Genomic DNA, 21,621 nt, shown 5'->3' with positions numbered 1-21,621 from the left:
AATGATCTCTTAATATCATATCCATCACAAATTTCCCTAACATAAGAGTTCTTTTCTGTGTGTTTTTTTAATTGATTTCAGAAATGAAAGGCGGGGGAGGGAGAAGGGAGAAAGAGAAACATCAATGATGAGAATCACTGATCAGCTGCCTCCTGCACACACCCACACTGGACATTGAGCCCGCAAGAGACTGTGGATCAGAACTACCAAGCCAAGCTACTTTCTAATTCCTGATCCTCAGAATTTGGGAATAATCTATTCTGCAATAAATGTAACACTGTGCTCTCTACTTTTGTACATATTATAAATTCTCCACAATAAAACATTTCAAAACAATAAGCCAACTAACTAGAGAATCAGTTAAATAGAATTCATTTATTTCTGTCAGAACAGACAAGAGGTTAAAATGATGGAGAGGAAGGAAGAGCTAATAAAAACTCATTCTTTTATGTATATCTCACTGGCTCTTAGGAAAAAGTTATTATATGATATCTCAGCTAATCCTATTTAAAAAATCTATATGGTGGGATGTCTTTATTCCTATTTTGCAAATGAGAAAATTGGTGCTCAGAGAAATTACCAACTGGCTCAAGTGACACAGTGGTAGAAGCTGGATACAGAATCTCTTCATTCCGTCACCTCTCAAAGCCCTCTGACCTCATTTCTCCATCCAGCCCTTCAGGACCAAAGTTGCTAAGGTCTAAATCTGTAAGTTTTGGGTGTCAATACCTCTCTCATCTCTTGCAAAACAATTCTCTGCTTCCCCTTTTCCCACCAACAAACGCAGCGTCATTTAGCGTCACTGTGAATGCTAAGCAGCCAGAAATTGCCAAACGAAGACAAAATGGCAGGAGCTCAAAGCTCCAGCTCACATCCCAGATTTCTGTGCAACTCTGGACAGGGCTGTTCTTCAGGAAATGGTTTCAGAGTCTCCAAAACTCTCCACCACTCTGCTGTTTGCAAGTTAGCGGGGGGAGGTGAAGGGTTATACAAACCAATATAATGATGCTCTATTTCCTTCCTCGTTCCCATGGGTAAATTGTATGACTGAGTATTGTATAATCGTTTAAGTCACCAAAATTAACTTCCAAATATATCCTTAATAAGAAAGCCCTAAATACTTTTTAGAGTATAATGAATACTATATATTAAAGCCATTATTTTTCTCATAACAAAATTGAACCTTCCATTATAGATAATTACTATGTCTATATTCATTGAGTGTTTATAATTTTTAGGCACCAAACAAGTTGTTTATATTCACAATTTAATCAAATTAACGACTACACCCATCATATATAATAAAAGGCTAATATGCAAATAGACCAAGTAGTGGAATGGCTGGTCGCTATGACATGCCCTGGGCACCAGAGGGCAGACGCTCAATGCAGGAGCTGCCCCTTGGTGGTCAGTGTGCAAGTGGCGGGAGCCTCTCCTGCCTCCACTGCAGGTGGGTGGTAAGGAGCAAGCAGTCCTGGACTACAAAAGCCCTGGACTGTGAGAGGGATGTCTGACTGCCGGTTTAGGATCGGGCCTAAGCCGGCAGGCAGACATCCCCCAAGGGGGTACCAGACTGCGAGAGGGCACAGGCAGGGCTGAGGGACCTCCTTGGGCACAAATGTCGTGCACCAGGCCTCTAGTTTTACAAATAAAAAGCTTGGGCCCACAGAGGTTATGTGACCTGTCATAGGTCAAGGGCTAGGGGCTCGAACCACACTGTCTGGCTCCAAAGCCCATCTCCTGACCACTCTTTTTAAAAATATATATATATATTATTGATTTCAGAGAGGAAGGAAGAGGTAGAGATAGAAACATCAATGATGAGAGAGAATAATTGATTCTCTGCCTTCTGCATGCCCCCTACTGGGGATCGAGTCCACAACCCCAGGCATATGCCCTGACCGGGAATCAAACCCAGGACCTTTCAGTTCACAGGCCAATGCTCTATCCACTGAGCCACACCAACTATGGCTCCTGACCACTTTCCACTTGATTCCATCAGGACAGAATGGCAAATGAGAACATGCCATTTTCCCGTATTTAGGTGGAAAAGAACAACGGAAGAGCAGACAAAGTGAATTTAGAAGATATATCCATTACTTTCAGAGCTATTTCTGAGAAGAGTTTCGTGGGGAGGGGAGAGGGGGTTTAGCCAAGATCTGCATGCCGAGGAAAGAAAAAGGAAGTAGGGACTCGGGAGCTAACTTCCAGGGCGTGTATCTCAGGCTTAAAATAGGCTTGACCTTAGAATTGTCATGAGAAAAGGCAGAACAAATTAAGTCACATATAAACTGTTTGTTCTCAAGCACATGACTAGTGGACACAGAACACAGTACTAGGTTAAGGGACACTGACCGATTAACTGACCCTGCCTCGCTCTTCCAGCCGGGACGTTTTCCTACAGGCCACACTTTAAGGCTATTAAAGTCACTACGTATAGCTGGGACCGGTTTGGCTCAGTGGATAGAGCGTCGGCCTGCGGACTGAAAGGTCCCGGGTTCGATTCCGGGCAAGGGCATGTACCTTGGTTGCAGGCACATCCCCAGTAGGGGGTGTGCGTGAGGCAGCTGATTGATGATTCTCTCTCATCAATGTTTCCAACTCTCTATCCCTCTCTCTTCCTCTCTGTGAAAAATCAATAAAATATATATAAAAGAATAATAATAATAAAGTCACTATGTATATTCTCCAGAATGTTCCATCATCTTCACGGAGGCTTCCACCTCAGGACTCCTGCTAGCTCACACTTCCCTGAACTTGAGAGGGAGAGAGAGATAGAAACATCAATGATGAGAGAGAATCATTGAGGCTGCTCCCTATGAAGTCAGCCCACCCGGTTCATTCATTCGACAAATACCCGGAGGTATAGACATGTGGCTGGCAAAGGAAGGCCCCGTCCCTCTCCTGGACCGTACACGTATCAGGACAGGCCATCATGCACACACAGACATGTAAAATCCGTGCTGGGCTCCAGGACGTGGTGCTGGCGGAGCACATACGAGGAAACTAGACCCTGCATGTGTGGGGCAAGAGGGAAACAGCTTTTCAGGGGAGACCCCCAGCATGAGTAGGAACTGAGTGAGAAGCAGGTAAAGACATTTTAGATCCAGGGAAAGGCACATGCCACCTCCAGAGGCCAAGCGGAAATTCATGAAAAATCCTGGCTCCAGCATGCTACATGCTGAGATTTCTAACACACACTTTTTATTCTTTATTTTATTTTATTTTACAGAGAGGAAAGGAGAGGGATAGAGAGTTAGAAACATCGATGAGAGAGGGTCATCGATCAGCTGCCTCTTGCACACCCCTACTGGGGATGTGCCCGCAACCAAGGTACATGCCCTTGACCGGAATCAAACCCGGGACCCTTCAGTCCACAGGCCGATGCTCTATCCATTGAGCCAAACCGGTCTCAGCTATAACACACACTTTCATTGGAAGTTAACATACAGGGAAAAAAGTATATAAATCCTAAGTGTGTAGCTTGACCATCTGGGTCAAGAAACAGTTTTCCCAGACTCGGAAGCCCTCGTGTTCTTTCCAAAAGACCAGGGCCATCATAGCTCCAGCACCCCACCTAGGCCTGAACTTGAACTTGGCGTAGATCAAACCATGTAGGAGTATGGGATGGTTTTTTGTCTGGCTTCTTTCATTCATTCAACACTTCACTTGTGAAATTCACCCATGCTGCTGCCTATAACAATAGTTCTTTCATTTCCACTGCTATTTCCAGAGCATTTCACTGTATACTTTTATCACAACTTATTCTCCCTTGAGTGGACTTTGGAATTCTAGTTTTTCACTCTTGTGAATAATGCTGCTATGAACACTCCAGCATGCGACTGTGGCAAACCTATGTACACACCTCTAGTGGGTATATGTCTGAGGAGCAGAATTGGTGGGAGACAAAATACGCGTGTGTTCAATGTTAGCAGATACTGCCTAACAGTTTTCCAAAATAACCTCACTAATTTACATTCCTACCAATACATGTGACATCTGTTTTTTTTGTTTGTTGTTTGGCTGGTTTTTGCAACAGACACGATACCCCACCACTGTCTGGAGAAAATCTAAACGTTTGATGAAAACTGGCCACGTAAAAACAATGGCTAAGGATCCTTCTCCACCCTGAAACCACCGAAAATAGGTGCATTTTATCATCTGCCACTCAAAATGCCTAAATTTGACAATGGGTAATAAATTCCATTACAAAAAGAGATGGTAACATCCTTATTCCCAGGTCATAGAAAACAAACGTGCAGGTATAGTTTTTTGTTGGCCTGATTAAAAACATTTGATATCACCTGCAGCCAAAAATGACTTTCTAACAGTCACTTTCAAAAGAAAAAAGGCCTGCCCTAGCCGGTGTGGCTCGGTAGATAGAGCATTGGCCTGCAGACTGAAGGGTCTCAGGCTCGATTCCAATCAAGGGCACATGCCCTGGCTGCAGGCTCAATGCCTAGTGGGAGGCGTGCAGGAGGCAGCTGATCAATGATTCTCTCTCATCATTGATGTTTCTCTCTCTCTCCCTCTCCCTCTCTGAAATCAATAAAAATATATTTTAAAAAATCTGTACCTCAAATTACTGCGCCATAAGGTGGGTTTATTGACTCATGTAAGATGCAAAGCCCAGAGTGAGATCTTGTGAGCTTCAGGCGAGATTCAACAGGACTGGGAACTGGGAGCAGAGGAATTTCACGCCTGACTCAGGCCTGGGTTATGTGTCTGTTATGAGACACTGCCAGGGACCAACCTTCACACAGGCTGTGCCAGGGAGAGGGGGAAAGGGGAAGAATCAAAATAGTTACCAAAGAGGGTGGCAGACGGGCTGGCTGTTTCAGCCCAGTTCCTCTTCTCCCTGGGCACACGCACAGCTCCCATTTCCCAGACTTCAGGGGCACCAGGCGTGGCCAAGGGTCCAACGGAACACACGGCCACGGCCACGGCCACGGCTGGCCCCTAAGAACCTCTGACCCACAGCCTATCCTAACAGGTGAAGAGATTAAGGCCCACGGGTTGGGTGGCTCGACCAAGATGAAAAGAAATCCCTAAACACAGGATGCGATGATCTCACCACTGGGAGGCAAAAACAGAATTGAAAACAAGTGATAACCCTGAAAGCAACGGATCAAAAGAGAAGTAATGCGCAACAGAGTCATTAAACATCCTTAAGCAGAATACACAGGGGGGAGAGTCAACTGGGAAGCGTTTTCTACGTCAAAACTTGTTGAAATTCTCTTCTCTTAGCAAACAGAATAAATGGAAAGTTCCTCTGATAACACAGAACACAAACTGTCTCACCATCAGAATTAGGAGCAACTCTCATTACACATAAACGTGGTATAAATTCTTAAGATGAAAAGCGTCTAGGCCAGTGGTTGGCAAACTCATTAGTCAGCAGAGCCAAACATCAACAGTACAATGGTTAAAATTTCCTTTGAGAACCAAATGTTTTAAACTTAAACGTCTTCTAACGCCACTTCTTCAAAATAGACTCGCCCAGGCCATGGTATTTTGTGGAAGAGCCACGCTCAAGGGGCCAACGAGCCACATGTGGCTCAGGAGCCGCAGTTTGCAGACCATGGCTCTAGGGGCTTGTGCTGAACCCCAGGGCAGGAGCATGGGTTGTTCTGTGACCAGCACCTTCCCTTCTTCTGAGAGCTCCTCCCCATCCAATCCCCCCATCACAGACACCATCATTGCCCCCCATCACAGATGCCACCACTGCCCCCCATCACAGACACCACCACTGCCCCCGATCACAGACGCCATCATTGCCCCCATCACAGATGCCACCATTGCCCCCATCACAGACGCCACCATTGCCCCCATCACAGATGCCACCATTGCCCCCATCACAGACGCCACCATTGCCCCCCATCACAGACGCCACCATTGCCCCCCATCACAGATGCCACCATTGCCCCCATCACAGACGCCACCATTGCCCCTATCACAGACGCCACCATTGCTCCCATCACAGACGCCACCAGTGGCCGCGGATGAGCAGGTGACCTAAGCTGGGCCGTCCTGGTCCTTCCCAGGACTTTCACGGGGAATGAAAGGAAGAGGTTCTCCGCTGAAGCTGGGAAGTGGGAGCTGCTGTTGGGCAGTTTCCTGCCGAGCAGGACAGCAAGTGAGAGAGGAAGATGGAGAAAGGGTCCTGGTCTCATCTGTCCCAGGGCTGGCGGGCCCCTGTCCTTCCCTGGGTGTGGTTACGTGAGGCAGGCTGTAGTGGCCCACAGATGTCCCTTTTGGCCTCAGCTAGATTAGGTCGCTGTCACCTGCGGTAAAAAGCATCCTGGCCGATATAATCAGGAGAGCTGTCTCAAAACAAAAAAACAAACAAAACCATTCATGGCATCTCATGCATCTCAAAAAGTAAAATGAAAACGACAGAAATAGCAAAATCTAGTGCGGACTCAGAAACCGGGCTGCTAGCTAGGACACCCTGGGCAAATCCACCCCCACTGGCTCCGTCTTCTCGTTGTAAAGGAGAGCCACTAAGGGAATACCAAGCCCACTGGGTTTTCTTAGGGGTTCACATGGCAGTAACACATGGCAGTAGCTTAGCACAGTGCCTGGTATGTGGTGAACACCCAACACCTGGTCACCTGTTTGTGACAGCGATCTGAGATGTCCAGGCTGGTGACCAGTCTTTGTGGGCTTCAGTGTAACAAGCCGGATGAACATAAATAGATGTCCAGGTGATCAAAGGAAAGCCTGCTTGGCCCAGACAACCGGGCACTTGGCGGGCACCACCAAACCCAGAAGCCCTTCCGTCCGTCCTGGGTGACCTCTCTGCAGTCAGACCCCCTCCGGGCGCTCAGCGAGGAGAAGCTGTGCCAGCCCCAGCGTGCTCCTCTGGTCCCTAGGATGTCCACTCTCTGCCGAAGGAAGGAAGGAAGGAAGGAAGGAAGGAAGGAAGGAAGGAAGGAAGGAAGGAAGTCCTTCACCGCCCTGGGGCCTCAGGGCACCGAGAACAGCCGGGAGGGTCAGCGCTGTCCCAGAGCAGCCCACAGGGACCTCTCTATCCTCGGAGCAGGCATGACCTTGACCGTTTGAACCCTGCATCCTATCTTAATCTGTTTTTAATGGAATGAATTCCACAGACACAGAAAACCGAGGGCATTTGTTCCACACGTAAAATACTTCCTCCAGCAGTTACCTACTCCCTTCTCAGACTCCACCTTCACCGGGTTCTTTTTCTAATTCTGCTGATTCCGCTGGGGAGACATTCTCAGCGGAGCGCTGGTGAGGAAATGGCCCAGTCAAAAGTCCAGAGGGCACCAAGTTCCTGACGGGCGGGTGCTGGAGGAGGTGGGTGTGTAAGGCCTGGGCGAACGCTGGGGAGGGCCAGCAGCCATGTCAGCCTGGGCGCTCAAGGTCAAGGGAAGGGGTCTGGATGTGCCCGCAGGGAGCTGCAGAGGGCTCTGAGCAGGAAATGGCACAGCTGGATGGACATCTGATCACTCTGCTCCCCTTCTTAGAAACTCCGCTTCTAGAGCAGCAAATCTGGACCTCTCGCATACGGGGTCCGATTGTCTAGGAACTAAAATCTGAGGTCTGGCCTGGCTCGGTGACTGAGTATCAACCTAGGAACCAGGAGGTCATGTTCTAATTCAAGGTTGGAGCACTGCTCGGGTTGTGGGCTCCGTCCCCAGTGGGGGGTATGGAGGAGGCAGCCAATAGCAGATTCTCTCTCATTGATGTTTCTCTCCCTCCCTCTCCCTTTCTCCCTGAAATCAATAATATCCTGTCTAATAAAGCGGGGATATGCTAATTGACCATCATACCCTCACAAAGATGTCACCTGCAGCCAATAAGGAGGGAATATGCTAATTGAATGCCACACCCTCAAAGATGGCAGCACCCACAGCCACAAGATGGCAGTCCCCTCAGCCCCACCAGGGTGGCAGGCATGCAGCACAGCCAGGCCCGCCCCCAGCTGGGACTGGCTGATTCACGTGCCTTCCTCCGGAGTCCCCCAGTCCCCTCAGCCTCCCAGCCACCCAGGGACAGTCTGATGCACAGGCAAGTCTCAGATGGCAGCTGCCCAGATGCTCAGGGCCGGCCCCAGGCACAGACAAGCCACTGATGATGGCTGCCAAGCCGCCAAGGCTGGCCCGAGGTGAAGACAAGCCTCGGACCATGAGAGGGGGACAGGCCGGGCTGAGGGAGCCCTCCCCATGCATGAATTTTCATGCACCAGGCCTCAAATAAATAAATAAATAAATAAACAAACAAACAAATAAATAAATAATTTTTTTTTAATTAGGTCTAAACATATGTTTTTCCAAAGAATAGCTTAGGTGGGGTAGACATTCTAAAAAGTGTTCTCACGAGGGAGAAATAACAATGAGATAGATCACTTTAGCAATCCAGCTGTTCTCAGCAAAAGCTAAGAACCCTGAGGACGGGGGCAAAGCCCTCATTTAGACACGGCTCACTCCAAAGCAGCCTGCTGGGAAGGAGCCCAGTGTGGGACCTCAGGCTGCTCCAGCAGGCGTGCGAGTTCAGTCCACAGCAGCCCTGACCAGCAGCCCTGACCAGCAGCCCGCCTCCGGCCGGCCCACACCCCTGTTCTCCGGCAGAGACAGCACGGTAACCAAACTCGCTCTGTGGCAGAGCCAGCCCTGGGAACAACTGAGCCGATACCAAACCGCGCGATGACCCGGGAGTCAGCGTGGGCTCTGGGGCTGACCGACACGGCAGAAATATTCTCGGCCTCGCAAGACAAACCCGGCTTTGGCTCCGGTGACTGTTTTCTGGTTTACAGGCCAGCGAAGCAGACACTCCTGTTTATTTTTCCGTTATCAGTATATTTAGCCGCTCTGAACGGATTGCGGAACAGAGCTTCCTTCTCTAAGGACCCGGCGGTGGGAAAACAATTCTGATTAATAACCACAGGAAGACAGGGGAAGTCGGACACTTCTGTGGGCTCCTCCCGCACCTCCTCGTGTACATGCTCATCTTACATCCAAGGAGCCGGGGCTGGCAGGCGAGTGGTTTGCCCAGCTCACAGTTAAACAAGTTACCAAGGCCAGATTTCGAACCCAAGCCGTCTGACTCCACCTCCCCTGCCCTCTTTGTACCACAGTCAACGGTATGTTCAGATTTCTGAGCCGGCCCCGGGCAATCGGGGGACAGGGCAATTAGAGACAAGTCTTCTCTCCAATGAGTGCATCATCCAAAAGGAAGCCTAATCTTTTTGTTGTTGTTAGTCCTCACCCGAGGATATTTTTCCCACTGATTTTGAGAGAGAATGGAAGGAAGAGGGAGAGACAGAGAGAAACATCGATGTGAGAGAGACAACAACAACAAAAATCCTATGTAATAATCCTATATAATAGGTGATATGCAAATTGACCATCACTCCAACACACAAGATAGCCACCCTGATGTGGTCAAAGATGGCCACCACAAGATGGCCTGCAGGGGAGGGCAGTTGGGGGCAACCAGGCATGCAGGGGAGGGCAGTTGTGGGTGACTGGGCCTGCAGGGGAGGGCAGTTAGGGGTGACCAGGCCTGCAGGGGAACGGTTAGGCAGTCTATCAAGATGGCAGGGGAGCGGTTGGGGGTAATCAGGCTGACTGGCAGAAGTGGTTAGGGGCAATCAGGCAGGCAGGCAGGCAGGTGAGCGGTTGGGAGCCAGCAGTCCTGGATTGTGAGAGGGATGTCCGACTGCCCTCGAGGGGTCCCAGATTGGAGAGGGTGCAGGCTGGGCTGAGGGACACACCCCCATGCATGAATTTTGGGCATTGGGCCTCTAGTATAAGTTATAAAGAGAACCATAAATCTTGAACACAAAAACTGCCCAATTTTAAAACTCAGTGGGCTCGAAGGCTATGCAGACCTTGAGGAATGAGTCAGTAGCTGGAAGAGTGAACTAAAAAAATCCTCTCACATCATGGTGCAGAGACATGGAGGGCAGGCCCAGATGTGTCATTGGGCCCTAGCCGGTTTGGCTCAGTGGATAAGAGCATTGGCCTGAGGACTGAAGGGTCCTGGGTTCGATTCTGCTCAAGGGCACATGCCTGTATTGTGGGGCCTGATCCCCAGCGGGGGGTGTGCAAGAGGCATCCGATCAATGATTCTCTCTCATCATTGCTGTTTCTATCTCTACCTCTCCCTTCCTCTCTGAAATCAATAAAAATATATTAAACAAACAAAAAACCCTATCATTTGGAGGGAGCTGCAAAAGAAAGAAAATGAGGAAATGGAAAGGGAACATTTGAGGAAATAACAGCTAAGTGTTTCCTAGAACTAATGAACAAAACAAATTTTTAAAATCATTCTGAATTATAGTTATTTAAAATAATCTACATGGAGGGAGGAAGCATGCCACCATTGTATGGGACGCTCTCTCCCGAATACGCAGCTTAAGTGACTGTGCAATTGAAGTGATCCTTGTTCCTTTCTGTATTTTTCAAGTTTTCCACAATGAACATTACTGTCTTAATAAGGGGAAAAAATTAAAAGTTTACTTTTACAAAATGATCCCAGAACCGAGAGACCAGAAAGGCTTTTTAAAGAACTCCCTAACCTCTCTCCTTTGGCTCTGCCCTCTGCTATTACAGTGAACCTGTTTCTGGAAGCGGCCACCGCAAACCGGGGCAAGTCATTTGATCTCCTTCAATTTCTGCTGCTTTAGGTCTTCCAGAGGGAAAATCAAATCCCTCCTTCCTACGTCACCGGGGTTTGGGGAACATCAAATGAGATGCTGTATAAAAATAGCGCTTGGTAAACCATAAAGCGCTGCGCAAATTGTGGCATGCTATCTCTCTGTCCTTCTCTGCTGGTAAAACTCAGCCTCCCAGTCGCCCTCCGGTTACCTCATCCCTCTCTCCCCAAACCCGCTCTGCCTCCGGCCTGCCAGCTTTCCTTTCCTCGCTCCCTCCTCGCCCAAGCCACCCCACGGCATCAGCTGTGCCTGGTCACGCCTCGCGCCTACAGCAGGGCCCACCTTGAGCTCGTCCTCACGCCAAGCACTGCCATTTCCTCTGAAACCTGATCTTCATGAAATATGTTCACGAGGCCCTGACCGGTTTGGCTCAGTGGATAGAGCATCGGCCTGCGGACTAAAAGGTCCCGGGTTCAATTCCGGTCAAGGGCATGTACCTTGGTTGCGGGCACATCCCCAATGGGGGGTGTGCATGAGGCAGCTGATCAATGATTCTCTCTCATCGATGTTTCTAACCCTCCATCCCTCTCCCTTCCTCTCTGTAAAAAAATCAATAAAATATATATTTAAAAAAATATGTTCACGAGTTCTCTAAGGTTTACAGGATGGACTTCAAACGCCTCATCAACCTGGCTTTCAGGCCCTCCATCCTGTTCCTGGTCAGCCCCTCCCAGTCTGCAAGGCAAACCACCCCTCCACCCCCACACTGGTCTACCCATCCAGGTCCCCCAGCCTTCTTACCCAGGTCACAGTCCTCCCTCCTGTCTCTGTACCTTAGGACCAATCCTGACTGAGCTCCTGGCTGCTCTCTGAGCACCCATCCATGCCAGTGGCACCACCATCACTGCCAAGATAGGCAGGGCCTGGTACAGCCCTCAGATACTCTCTGTACTAGGCAGGCAAATCAACCTGCTAATCATTTTAGTCCCTGAAATAAAGTTTCTTTAAAAAAAAAAAAATATATATATATATATATATATATATATATATATATATATATATATTATTGATTTTTACAGAGGAAAGGAGAGGGAAAGTTAGAAACATCGATGAGAGAGAGTCATCAATCAGCCGCCCCCTGCACCCCCCCCCCCCCACTGGGGATGTGCCAACAACCAAGGTACATCCCCTTGCTGGGAATCGAACCTGGGACCCCTCAGTCCAAAGACCGATGCTCTATCCACTGAGCCACACCGGTTAGGGCTGAAATAAAGTTTCTTTACCTAACTGAATTTCGTAGTAATTTTTTTCTTTATAGCTTTAATATCTATGTGTATATTATCTGTAACCCCACATAATATAGTTTATTAAAATTTAAATAAAAGAAAAAACAATTGAAAATTAAAATTAAAAAGATTTAAAAAAGATTAAAAAAATTAAATAAAAGGAATTATGCTTCATAAATTCTTACGTAACTTCTCTCATATTAAGTTTTTGAAATTGATGCCTGTGGCTACAATCCATTCATTTCCAAAGCTGTAAACTAGTCAGTCCACTGTTTAAGTGTATCAGAACTTATTTACGTGGTTGATGGACATCTGGGTTTAATCGAAAAGTTTGCTTGCCCAGCCAATGTGGTTTGGGAGGGTTGAGGTTCAGTTCCCAACTGGGCCTTGATCCCCAGTGGGGGAAGAGGGGAGACAGCTGATAGATGATTTTCTCTCATCATTGATGTTTCTGTCTCTCTCCCTCTCCCTTCTTCTCTGAAATCAATAAATATTTTAAATATTTTAAATAAATAAATAAATAAATAAATAAAAGGAATGCTGCTATGAACATTCTTATACATGTTTCTAGTTCATTTGTGTAAGTGACCTAGCAGTCCTAGGAGTGACACTGCTAGGTCATATGCTCAACTCATATACATATAATAATACGTATAAGAATTATCCAATATTCATGACTTGATAATGACAGTGGTTTCCCCCAGTGGTAGCACTGACTGACACTTCTACTGACAGTGCTGAAGAGTTCCTCAAAACACTGTCAGGCTTTTTAATGTCTGCCAATTTGACGGGTGTGAAATGTTACATCACCATGGTTTTCATTTGGATTTCCCCAGTGAGGATGAACATCTTTGCATACATTAGCCATCTGGCTTCCTCTTTACTGACATGCCTGTTCAATGACATGCCTGTCTTTGTCTGTTTTTCAAATGGGCTGTCTTTTTCTTATTGACTTCTAGGATTCTGTGTATATTCTGGATTCTCATATTTATTGGTATTACGTGTTGCAAATTTCTTCTTCCTGTCTATGGCTTTCCTTCATTTTCACTCTCTTTTGATGAGAAGTTCTTTAGTCTAAGGTAGTTGAATTTATGAACCCTTTTATTTCTGGTAAATAGTTTATGTAACTTGTTCAATAAGTCCTTCTGTACCCAGAGGTCATGACAATACTTACATTTCTTTTTAATTGAAAAAGTGTTAAAATTAAAATTTCAAAAGGAAGTTATATAAATGATCAATAAGCACATAAAAAGTACTCAGAATTATTAGCCATTAAGGAAATGCAAATCAAAACCACGAGATACCATCACACACCCACTAGAATGGCTAAAATTAAAAGACTGATAACAACACCAAATGGGGGCAAGAATGTAGAGCAACAGAACTTTTATTATACATTGTTGGCAGGAATTGAAATTGTACAACCATCTTGGAAAAAGTTCAAGCAATTTCTTAAAACACGAAATAGATAGATATCCTATACCCAGCAATTCCACTTCTTGGTACTTACCCAAGGGAAATGAGAGCATATGTCCACAAAATAACACATGTAAGAATATTCATAGCAGCTTTATTCTTAACTAGAGGCCCAGTGCATGAAATTCGTGCACTTGGGGAGGGGGTCCCTCAGCCCGGCCTGCATCCTCTCGCAGTCTGGGAGCCCTCAGGGGAGTCTGACTGATGGCTTAGTCTCGATACCCCCAAGGAGCAGGCCTAAACCAGCAGCCAGCAGTCAGATGTCCTTACTGCTGGCTGCAGAGGCTGGAGAGAGAAACATCGATGTGAGAGCCCAAGATGGATCTGCTGCCTCCTGCATACCCCCTACCAGATATCAAGCCTGCAATCTAGGCATGTGCCTGGACTGGGAATTGAACCAGCTAATTTAGCCACACAACAAAAATACATTTTAAAAAGGAAGAGATCTGCTTTTAAAAAAATAAGCAAATATACTTTAAACAATAAAAAATTTACTTTCTTTTTTTAAATAAGCAAATGTACTCGAACCAAGTTTGCCTTTGAGAAAGATACCTGAAAGAAAGGACCAATCCTTACACGTAATAAATAGTGCCTCGGGGTTTACAATAAATACACTTTCACACAGGTTATCCTAAGTGACCCTCGTCGAGACCCACCTATTCTAGTCCCATTTTAAGCTTGAAAAAACGGTCAGAACTGGGCAAACACCCCACAACCAAGGCCTGATGGACCTGAACCTTTGTCTCTGGCTCTTCCTTCACCTGTATCCTTACAAACACAGCTCTGTGGGGAGCTGCCATCAGCTCCAAACATTTGAAGACAAAGTGGACACTGATGTGGCACCAGCCCTCCGGGCTGTCCCAGGAGCAGAGTGAGAAGAACTGAATGGCTGCTGTATTCATTAGCGGCCCATGAAAAGGGAGACACACACAGAGACACGAAGGAAGTGTGGATCTATATAACACACAGAAGGTTTATTTCCAGCCCGTACAGAATGCAAGCACTGGGTTCTTCGGGGCCACCCTCAAAGTCGGGGGAAATTTATGACATCCTTCCTGTCTGTGTGGATGGGCCTGCAGCTGAGAAGCTGCCATATAAAACGTGTCAAAAGAAACAAACAAACAAACAAAAAAAACGTGTCAAAGCGGCTCTCTGACAACACGTTCAACCCCACTTGTAGGAAGAATGCTCAACCCTTATATGACCAAAATTTTAGAGGCAAAACTTTACTATCCACCCCAGATTCATCACTGGCTTAGGGTATACTGGCTTTTTGTTAAAAAAAAACATAAGCCCAGCTGGTGTGGCTCCGTGGTTGAGTGTTGACCCTTGCACTAAGAAGTCACCAGTTCAATTCCTGGTTGGGACACATTTCCGGGTTTCGGACTGGATATCTGGCAGGGAGCATGCAGGAGGCACACGATCGACGTTTCTATCTTTTTCTCTCTGCTGGCACACGGCGGAATACAGCTTGGACTTCCACAAACATAGGGCTGGAACCAAGTTCCCCAGGAAGTCAAGACTTAACAAAATCCTGCCCTGGCCGGTTTGGCTTAGTGGACAGAGCGTCAGCCTGCGGACTGAAAGGTCCCAGGTTCGATTCAGCTCAAGGGCATGTAGCTTGGTTGCGGGCACATCCCCAGTAGGAGATGTGCAGGAGGCAGCTGATTGATGTTTCTCTCTCTTCGATGTTTCTTTCTATCCCTCTCTCTTCCTCTCTGTAAAAAATCAATAAAATATATTTTTAAAAAGACGAGGACAGCTGCTTAAAACCCAGGTGACCTTTGACATCTGTGGCCCTCCGGAGGATGGAGGATGAAGATGGAGTGGAGATAGGTAATTAGAGAGAGCAACAACCCAGCGGGTGAGAATGGGTCTGAATCTCAGCCTAAGGCTGTGGCCTTGGGTGAGTTTCCAACATCAGCTGTCGGCCTGCAAGAGGGAAGTGGTAGCAGCCGCCTCCCAGGGCGGCAAGGATTCAATGAGGTAACATATCTGTAAGGCATCCAGCCCAGCGGCTGCAGAGAAGGCATCCAAGAAATGGTGGGTGTTATTAATACGAAGAGTCTGCACTCGAAGAACTTCGAAGTCCAGTGCCTCTGGCTGTCAGTGCGTTGGGAAACCAGGCTGAAGCCACTGACCTTGGAAAAGACCGGGGGATTACTCAAGTCCTAAGCAACCTCTCTCTCTGTTCTTTGATTTACTTTTTTTATTATTAAAAAAAAATATTTGGTCCTTTAAGGCATTCTAGGTTATTCTGAGATGTCTGCCTTACCCTGTGGCCTCACATCCGGAACCTTCTCTATGGAAGAACCCAAGCCAAATGGGCAAGCCACCCAAGGGAAAACCAGCGTCCTAAGCACTTTATAGGGAACACTTGTGCCAGAAGGGCCTGTGGTCCCCCTTCAGCGAGGAGAGGGGCAAGGCCAGCCTGGGCAGGTCTGAGCTGCTAAGAGTTGTGACATTCAGCCCTAACCGGTGTGGCTCAGTGGATAGAGCATCGGCCTGCAGACTGAAGGGTCCCAGGTTCGATTCCGGTCAAGGGCATGGACCTTGGTTGCGGGCACATCCCCAGTGGGAGGTTTGCAGGAGGCGGCTGATGGATGTTTGTCTCTCATCGATGTTTCTAGCTCTCTATCCCTCTCCCTTCCTCTTTGTAAAAAAAACAATAAAATACATGAAAAATTAAAAAATTTAAAAAAGAGTTGTGGCATTTGTAACATCTATCTTAAAAGCCAGAGTTAAAATTATGGTGGTAATATAATACTAAAATAATATGTAATACAAATACATATAATAGATATTGAAGAATATACGTATAAAAAGCCAAATCTCTATAACTACGCCTGGTCTGCATACCAAAAGGTATAAGTGCACAATAATGAGAGAACTCACAGCCCATGAGCTCCAGAGATAAATTACTTATTTCTGAAATAGGAGGGTGCCTCCTTTTCTCAATTATATTTCCAGAGGGAAATTTTCTATACTCCCATATAATCTACCAAGGATCCATGACCTCTTGGGGGAGGGGGGATCACTCAGGTCCCATAAAAAGAGACATCTGCTTTAGTTTAGGGAAATATAAAGATCTGATTAATCCACTTGGTATTTTAAGAGCAGGAAAGAGATTTTTATCCCGTAGCCAAGAAACACTGAGAAACTACTCAAGGTTGGTTGACTAAGATGGTTAGTTTGGCCAGCTTTGTGGAGGCAGGTGGGGCTGGCAGGGTGGAAGATGGGGAAGCTGGTGAGGGGAAAAGAGAGAGAGAACAGGAGGCGAGGAAAAGAGAATGACAGAAGTAAAGACTCGACGTGGCCCAAACAGAAATCCATCTGAGAGGATTCCACATGCTGGAGGCAGTGACCCTGGGTTCGTGTGTGGCTGTGCTATTATCTGTCACCTGTTTGTATCCTGTTCAGCCAACTACACTAACCCTTAAACCTTTTAGGGAGCCGAAACCGGTGTGGCTCAGTGGATAGAGCGTCGGCCTGCGGACTGAAGGGTCCCAGGTTCGATTCCGGTCAAGGGCATGTACCTTGGTTGCAGCCACATCCCCAGTAGGGGGTGTGCAAGAGGCAGCTGATCGATGATTCTCTCTCACTGATGTTTCTAACTCTCTATTCCTCTCACTTCCTCTCTGTAAAAAAATAAAATATATATATATATATATATATATATATATATATATATATATATATATATATATTTTAATCTTTATAGGAAAATCCACTCTGCTTGTCAAGGGGAAAACAGAGTATTCCCTGGGTACAAGTAACCAGAGATTTCCTCAAAATCAGATCCAAATTCTGCAGCCTCCACTCTGGTGAACGCTGGTTTCTATTTCTCTTTTTTTATGGGCTGGGTGGATTTTCCACCAGACAGCCTGGTGCACTCAAGTCTCCACTTCAGCAAATGGTTGGGAAGACCTGTCAGAGGTTTCGGGTACAGCAGTGAATGAAACAGACAGCTGACTAGAGACAGGGAGGGGGAAAATGGGGGGGGGGGGGGTAAGCATAGGGTCTCTCTGACACTCCTGCCCCACACTCGGCTCCTTTAAGGGCAACTCAAGTCCTAGCTAAGGAAAGGGGAAACCAAGGAAATCCAAAGACTGACAAGAAAACACGGAAATGTCACAGTGAATGCTCATTCCAATAAAAAACAAAACAAAACTGAACACAGCGTTCAGCAACCACATAGACTGTAACTCCCGAAATGAATCAACAGTGACAGAGTGTTTTTAGTTATCGATATATTTAAATAAAGTTCATAAAGATGACCCAGCCTAGTGGATTACAAGATCCTAAAGTACCTTTGGAATCATTAAGGGGCATGTTATGTTTATGGAGCTTGACTGTAAGGTATATTCCTTGTACTTTGAATACTCGTGTCCCAATACGCGGCCTGCCTAAGGTGCACCTCAACAGAAGGGTGCCATAATCAAAGCAAGTTTGGGGAATGTGGCACGCTCTAAATGACTTGGGGATTCACAGTGTGTTTTTGAAAATTCAGTTTTAGGACAAATCCTGCATGAAAGAATGCTGCAGAACTTAGTCTGAGCCAGTATTTCCCAAACTTATTTGACCATGAACCATTTTTTTTAAATCTAATATTTATTAAGAGCACACAACTTGCTTCAGGGAACACATGTGGGATACACTATAATATATGGGATACGCTGCTTAATAACTAATCTGAAAATGCAATTAATTATCCCTCTCCCAAGCATGCTGATGAACTGCTATAGGAATATAAAAACTTCCCCCAATGAATTTCTTTTTTTTTTTTTTATTTTATTGATTTTTTTACAGAGAGGAAGAGAGAGGGATAGAGAGTTAGAAATGTCGATGAGAGAGAAACCTCGACCAGCTGCCTCTTGCTCACCCTCTACTGGGGATGTGCCCGCAACCAAGGTACATGCCCTTGACCGGAATCGAACCTGGGACTTTTCAATCCGCAGACCGATGCTCTATCCACTGAGCAAGCATGAGACTAGGATTTCCGTGGTTGTGATGCTGTTACTTACCACTTGATCCCTCCTCTGGATATAAAAATATAATACAGTCTTAAAGCCTATGTTGGAGGGGTTTTTAAAAAATATATATTTTATTGATTTTTTTTTTTTTTTTTACAGAGGAAGGGAGAGGGATAGAGAGCTGGAAACATCAATGAGAGAGAATCATCGACCAGCTGCCTCCTGCACACTCCCCACTGGGGATGTGCCCATAACCAAGGCACATGCCCTTGACCAGAATCGAACCCAGGACCCTTTAGTGTTGGAGGTTTTACATAGAATCGAATTCCAGTGACTGAAAATGTTTCATCATTCAGTTACCAATAATAATAATAATAATAATAATAATAATAAAACAAAAAACACATACAAACTCTGTCAACACTTATTTAGCACCTAGTATATGCATGCCGCTGGATTAAGCACTGTCATGGTAAATGGACTTTTGCGGGTCCCAAATCAAGACAACGGTCTGACAGTAGGACAGAAACTCAGGAAACATCGGGACACTGGATAACAGATGAGTAAGTTGCTGCACTGGAGAAGCTTGTAAGACAGACACCAGGCGAATTTAAAGACATCCAAACCACCACAAAAAGGCCTCTTTCTAAAAAGACTACTGTAATGACCTAAAAGCTTACTGTTAGTTAATGCTTTAAGATAAACCAGCTGTTCAAAGTTTCCAGATTCAACCTCACTTGTGTAATGCTTTAAAAAGAAAAGGAAAAGTCGAAACCGGTTTGGCTCAGTGGATAGGGCGTCGGCCTGCGGACTGAAGGGTCCCAGGTTCCAGGGCATATGCCTTGGTTGTGGGCACATCCCCAGTAGGGGGTGTGCAAGAGGCAGCTGATGGATGATTCTCTCTCATTGATGTTTCTAACTCTCTATCCCTCTCTCTTCCTCTCTGTAAAAAATCAACTATATATATATATATATATATATATAATTTTTTTAAAGCCAGTTAGGTAGGCTTAATATATAAGCATGATGCGGATATTCAGAGCAGCTCGGGTCAACAGCCTCAATTAAAACCACTGCCGGTGTGTGCCTTTGAAGCATCTACGGAAAGAGCGCGCACCTTCTGATGAGAAAAAGGTGAGTTGTCACGTGATGTACGGGAGGGGGTGGGGAAAATCACTTCCACCTACGTTACAGGGGGTAAAAAAAAAAGTATCATGACTCCTGATACAAACTTAAGACACAAAGCGAACTGAACTGCAGTCCTCAGGCTCAGGAGGTCTGGCAGTCCTCCGTTACAAAGAAATGCAGGTTAAGTTTGCAAACCACTCGAGCAGGGGCGTGGCGGAGAGAGGGATGCTTTCAACCACCTGTGGCCAAACGCGCCAATCGGTCTTCCCTCGTTTAGTAAAACATCAACAACGCATGCGTTCCAGCTGCAATATTGCAAGTCAGAGCCCTGGAAAACTGCTGCTGCGTGCCCTACTGAACTTTTTTTTCTTCTTTTTAAAAAAAATATATATTTTATTGATTTTTTTTTTTTTTTACTGAGAGGAAGAGAGCTAGAGCCATCCATGAGAGAGAAACATCGACCAGCTGCCTTCTGCACACCCCCCATCAGGGATGTGCCCACAACCAAAGTACATGCCCTCGACCGGAATCGAACCTGGGACCCTCAGTCGGCAGGCTGACGCTCTATCCACTGAGCCACACCGGTTTCGGCTTTTTTTCTTAAAAAAAAAAAAAAAAAAAAAAAAAGATCATTCTTGTGGGGTTGATAAGAGATCGGCGGAAGGATTTGTATGCATGGATATAAGCAGAACCAATGGACGCAAAACACTGGGGGGGTGAGGGAGTTGGGGGAGGGGCAATGGTAAGCTATATATGTACACATATAATGCCTTAAAAATGGGGTAAAAAAATAAAAAAGATAATTCTTTAAAAAATAAACTTAGCAAAGATTAAAGCCCAGAAACTTTGACAAAACACAGCCAAGGCAACACACGTTGGAGAGAAGACATGCAATTAAAAAAAAAAAAAGACAAGTCACAAATGTGTTCCGCCAAGCCGGATCGCTTCATGAAGAAAATCAACTTTGTTCTGACGGCTCAAAAGCTGCGCTCCCGGCCGGACTGTGCGATCCCGTGCACTTTGCACACACATGGGCGCTAAGAGACGCGAACCTCAAATATCCCAAAGTCAATGGTCCCCGCGCGGGACAGCGGGTGCCACGCGCGGGCCGCGGGGCGCCCCCTTCCCTTCGCTTCGCTTCCCTCCACCGAGAACAAAGTTCACCCCGACAAGCCTGGGGGGCGGAGGGGGCTCCCCCGTCCCGCTCGGAAGGGAGGGAGCGAGCGGCCTCAAGCGCCTTGGAGAGAAGTTCACAGAGGACCCCTGATGTCTCCCCAAAACCTCCGCCGCGGCTCGGACGCGCCCTCACCCCCAAACACCCTTCGTTAGGGCCCAGGCCCGGGTCGCCACCCCGCAAGACAGGCAGCGGGGCGCCCCGTCAGTCCCCCAGAACCGGGGACCCGGGGCTGGGGAGCGTTCCCGCCCGCCCGCCCGGCGCCCTTACCTTCGAGTCGCGCGGCTCCGCGGGGGGGGCGGCGACGGCGGCGGCGGCGGCGGCGGCTTCGGGCTCCGGGGACGGAAGCTGGGCGCCCGGCCGGCCCGGCGTGGGGGGCAGCAGCGCGGCCGCCACGGCGGGGCCCTGCGGCGCGGCCTCGGCCTCCCGGGCGCCGGGGTACACGGTCTGGGTCTCGGAGATGTGGATGCTCGGGGCGCAGCCCATGCCGGCGGCGCGCGGCGGGCGGACACGCTGGCGGCGGCGGCGGCTGCTCTCCGGGCTCCGCAAACGGTCAGCAAACGGCCCGCCCGGCGCCTCGCGGCCGCCGCCAGCGCCGGGTCATGGGCGGGCGGGCGGACGGACGGACGGACGGACGGGCGGGCGCGCGGGCGGGCGGCGGCGGCGGCGGGAGCGCGTGTGTCCCGTCAGGAAGCGCGGCGGCGGCGGCGGCGGCTTTTATCGCGGGCGTCGGGGCGGGGGCGCCGCGGACGCCCTGCCGGACATGCCTTCCTCCGGGCGGGCGCCCCGCCGCCCTCACATCGCCCACTCGCCGCCGGCCGCGCTTCCGGGAGATTCCGGGCGGGAGATTCGCGTTCTCTCCTGTCACCTCGCTGCTCCGACCCCGAAAAGAAGCCTCCCCCCCGGCGGCGGCGGCCTCGCCTCGCCGCGCCCGCCCTGAGGGCCGCGGGGCTGAGGGAA

At 47.7% G+C, this 21,621-nt stretch overlaps 1 protein-coding gene across 1 annotated transcript in view; it reads right to left on the bottom strand.

The window, feature by feature from the left end:
* PDE8A (phosphodiesterase 8A) overlaps nucleotides 1–21,289 on the bottom strand; it is a 66,264-nt gene extending 44,975 nt beyond the window's left edge. The window contains exons 1-2 of the mRNA XM_045573437.1: nucleotides 21,190–21,289; nucleotides 20,932–21,157 (exon numbers count right to left, since the gene is read on the bottom strand). Of these exons, the coding sequence (XP_045429393.1) occupies nucleotides 20,932–21,147 (216 nt within the window). The 5' untranslated portion in view covers nucleotides 21,148–21,157; nucleotides 21,190–21,289. The remainder of the gene's footprint in view (nucleotides 1–20,931; nucleotides 21,158–21,189) is intronic.
* Between the last annotated feature and the right edge of the window lie 332 nt (nucleotides 21,290–21,621).

Source organism: Pipistrellus kuhlii, unplaced genomic scaffold (assembly GCF_014108245.1).
Source record: "Pipistrellus kuhlii isolate mPipKuh1 unplaced genomic scaffold, mPipKuh1.p scaffold_m20_p_50, whole genome shotgun sequence".
Classification (NCBI taxonomy): Eukaryota; Metazoa; Chordata; class Mammalia; order Chiroptera; family Vespertilionidae; genus Pipistrellus; species Pipistrellus kuhlii.
Note: the sequence above shows the minus strand (reverse complement) of the source record. Positions and strands in the feature narration are given on the sequence as shown.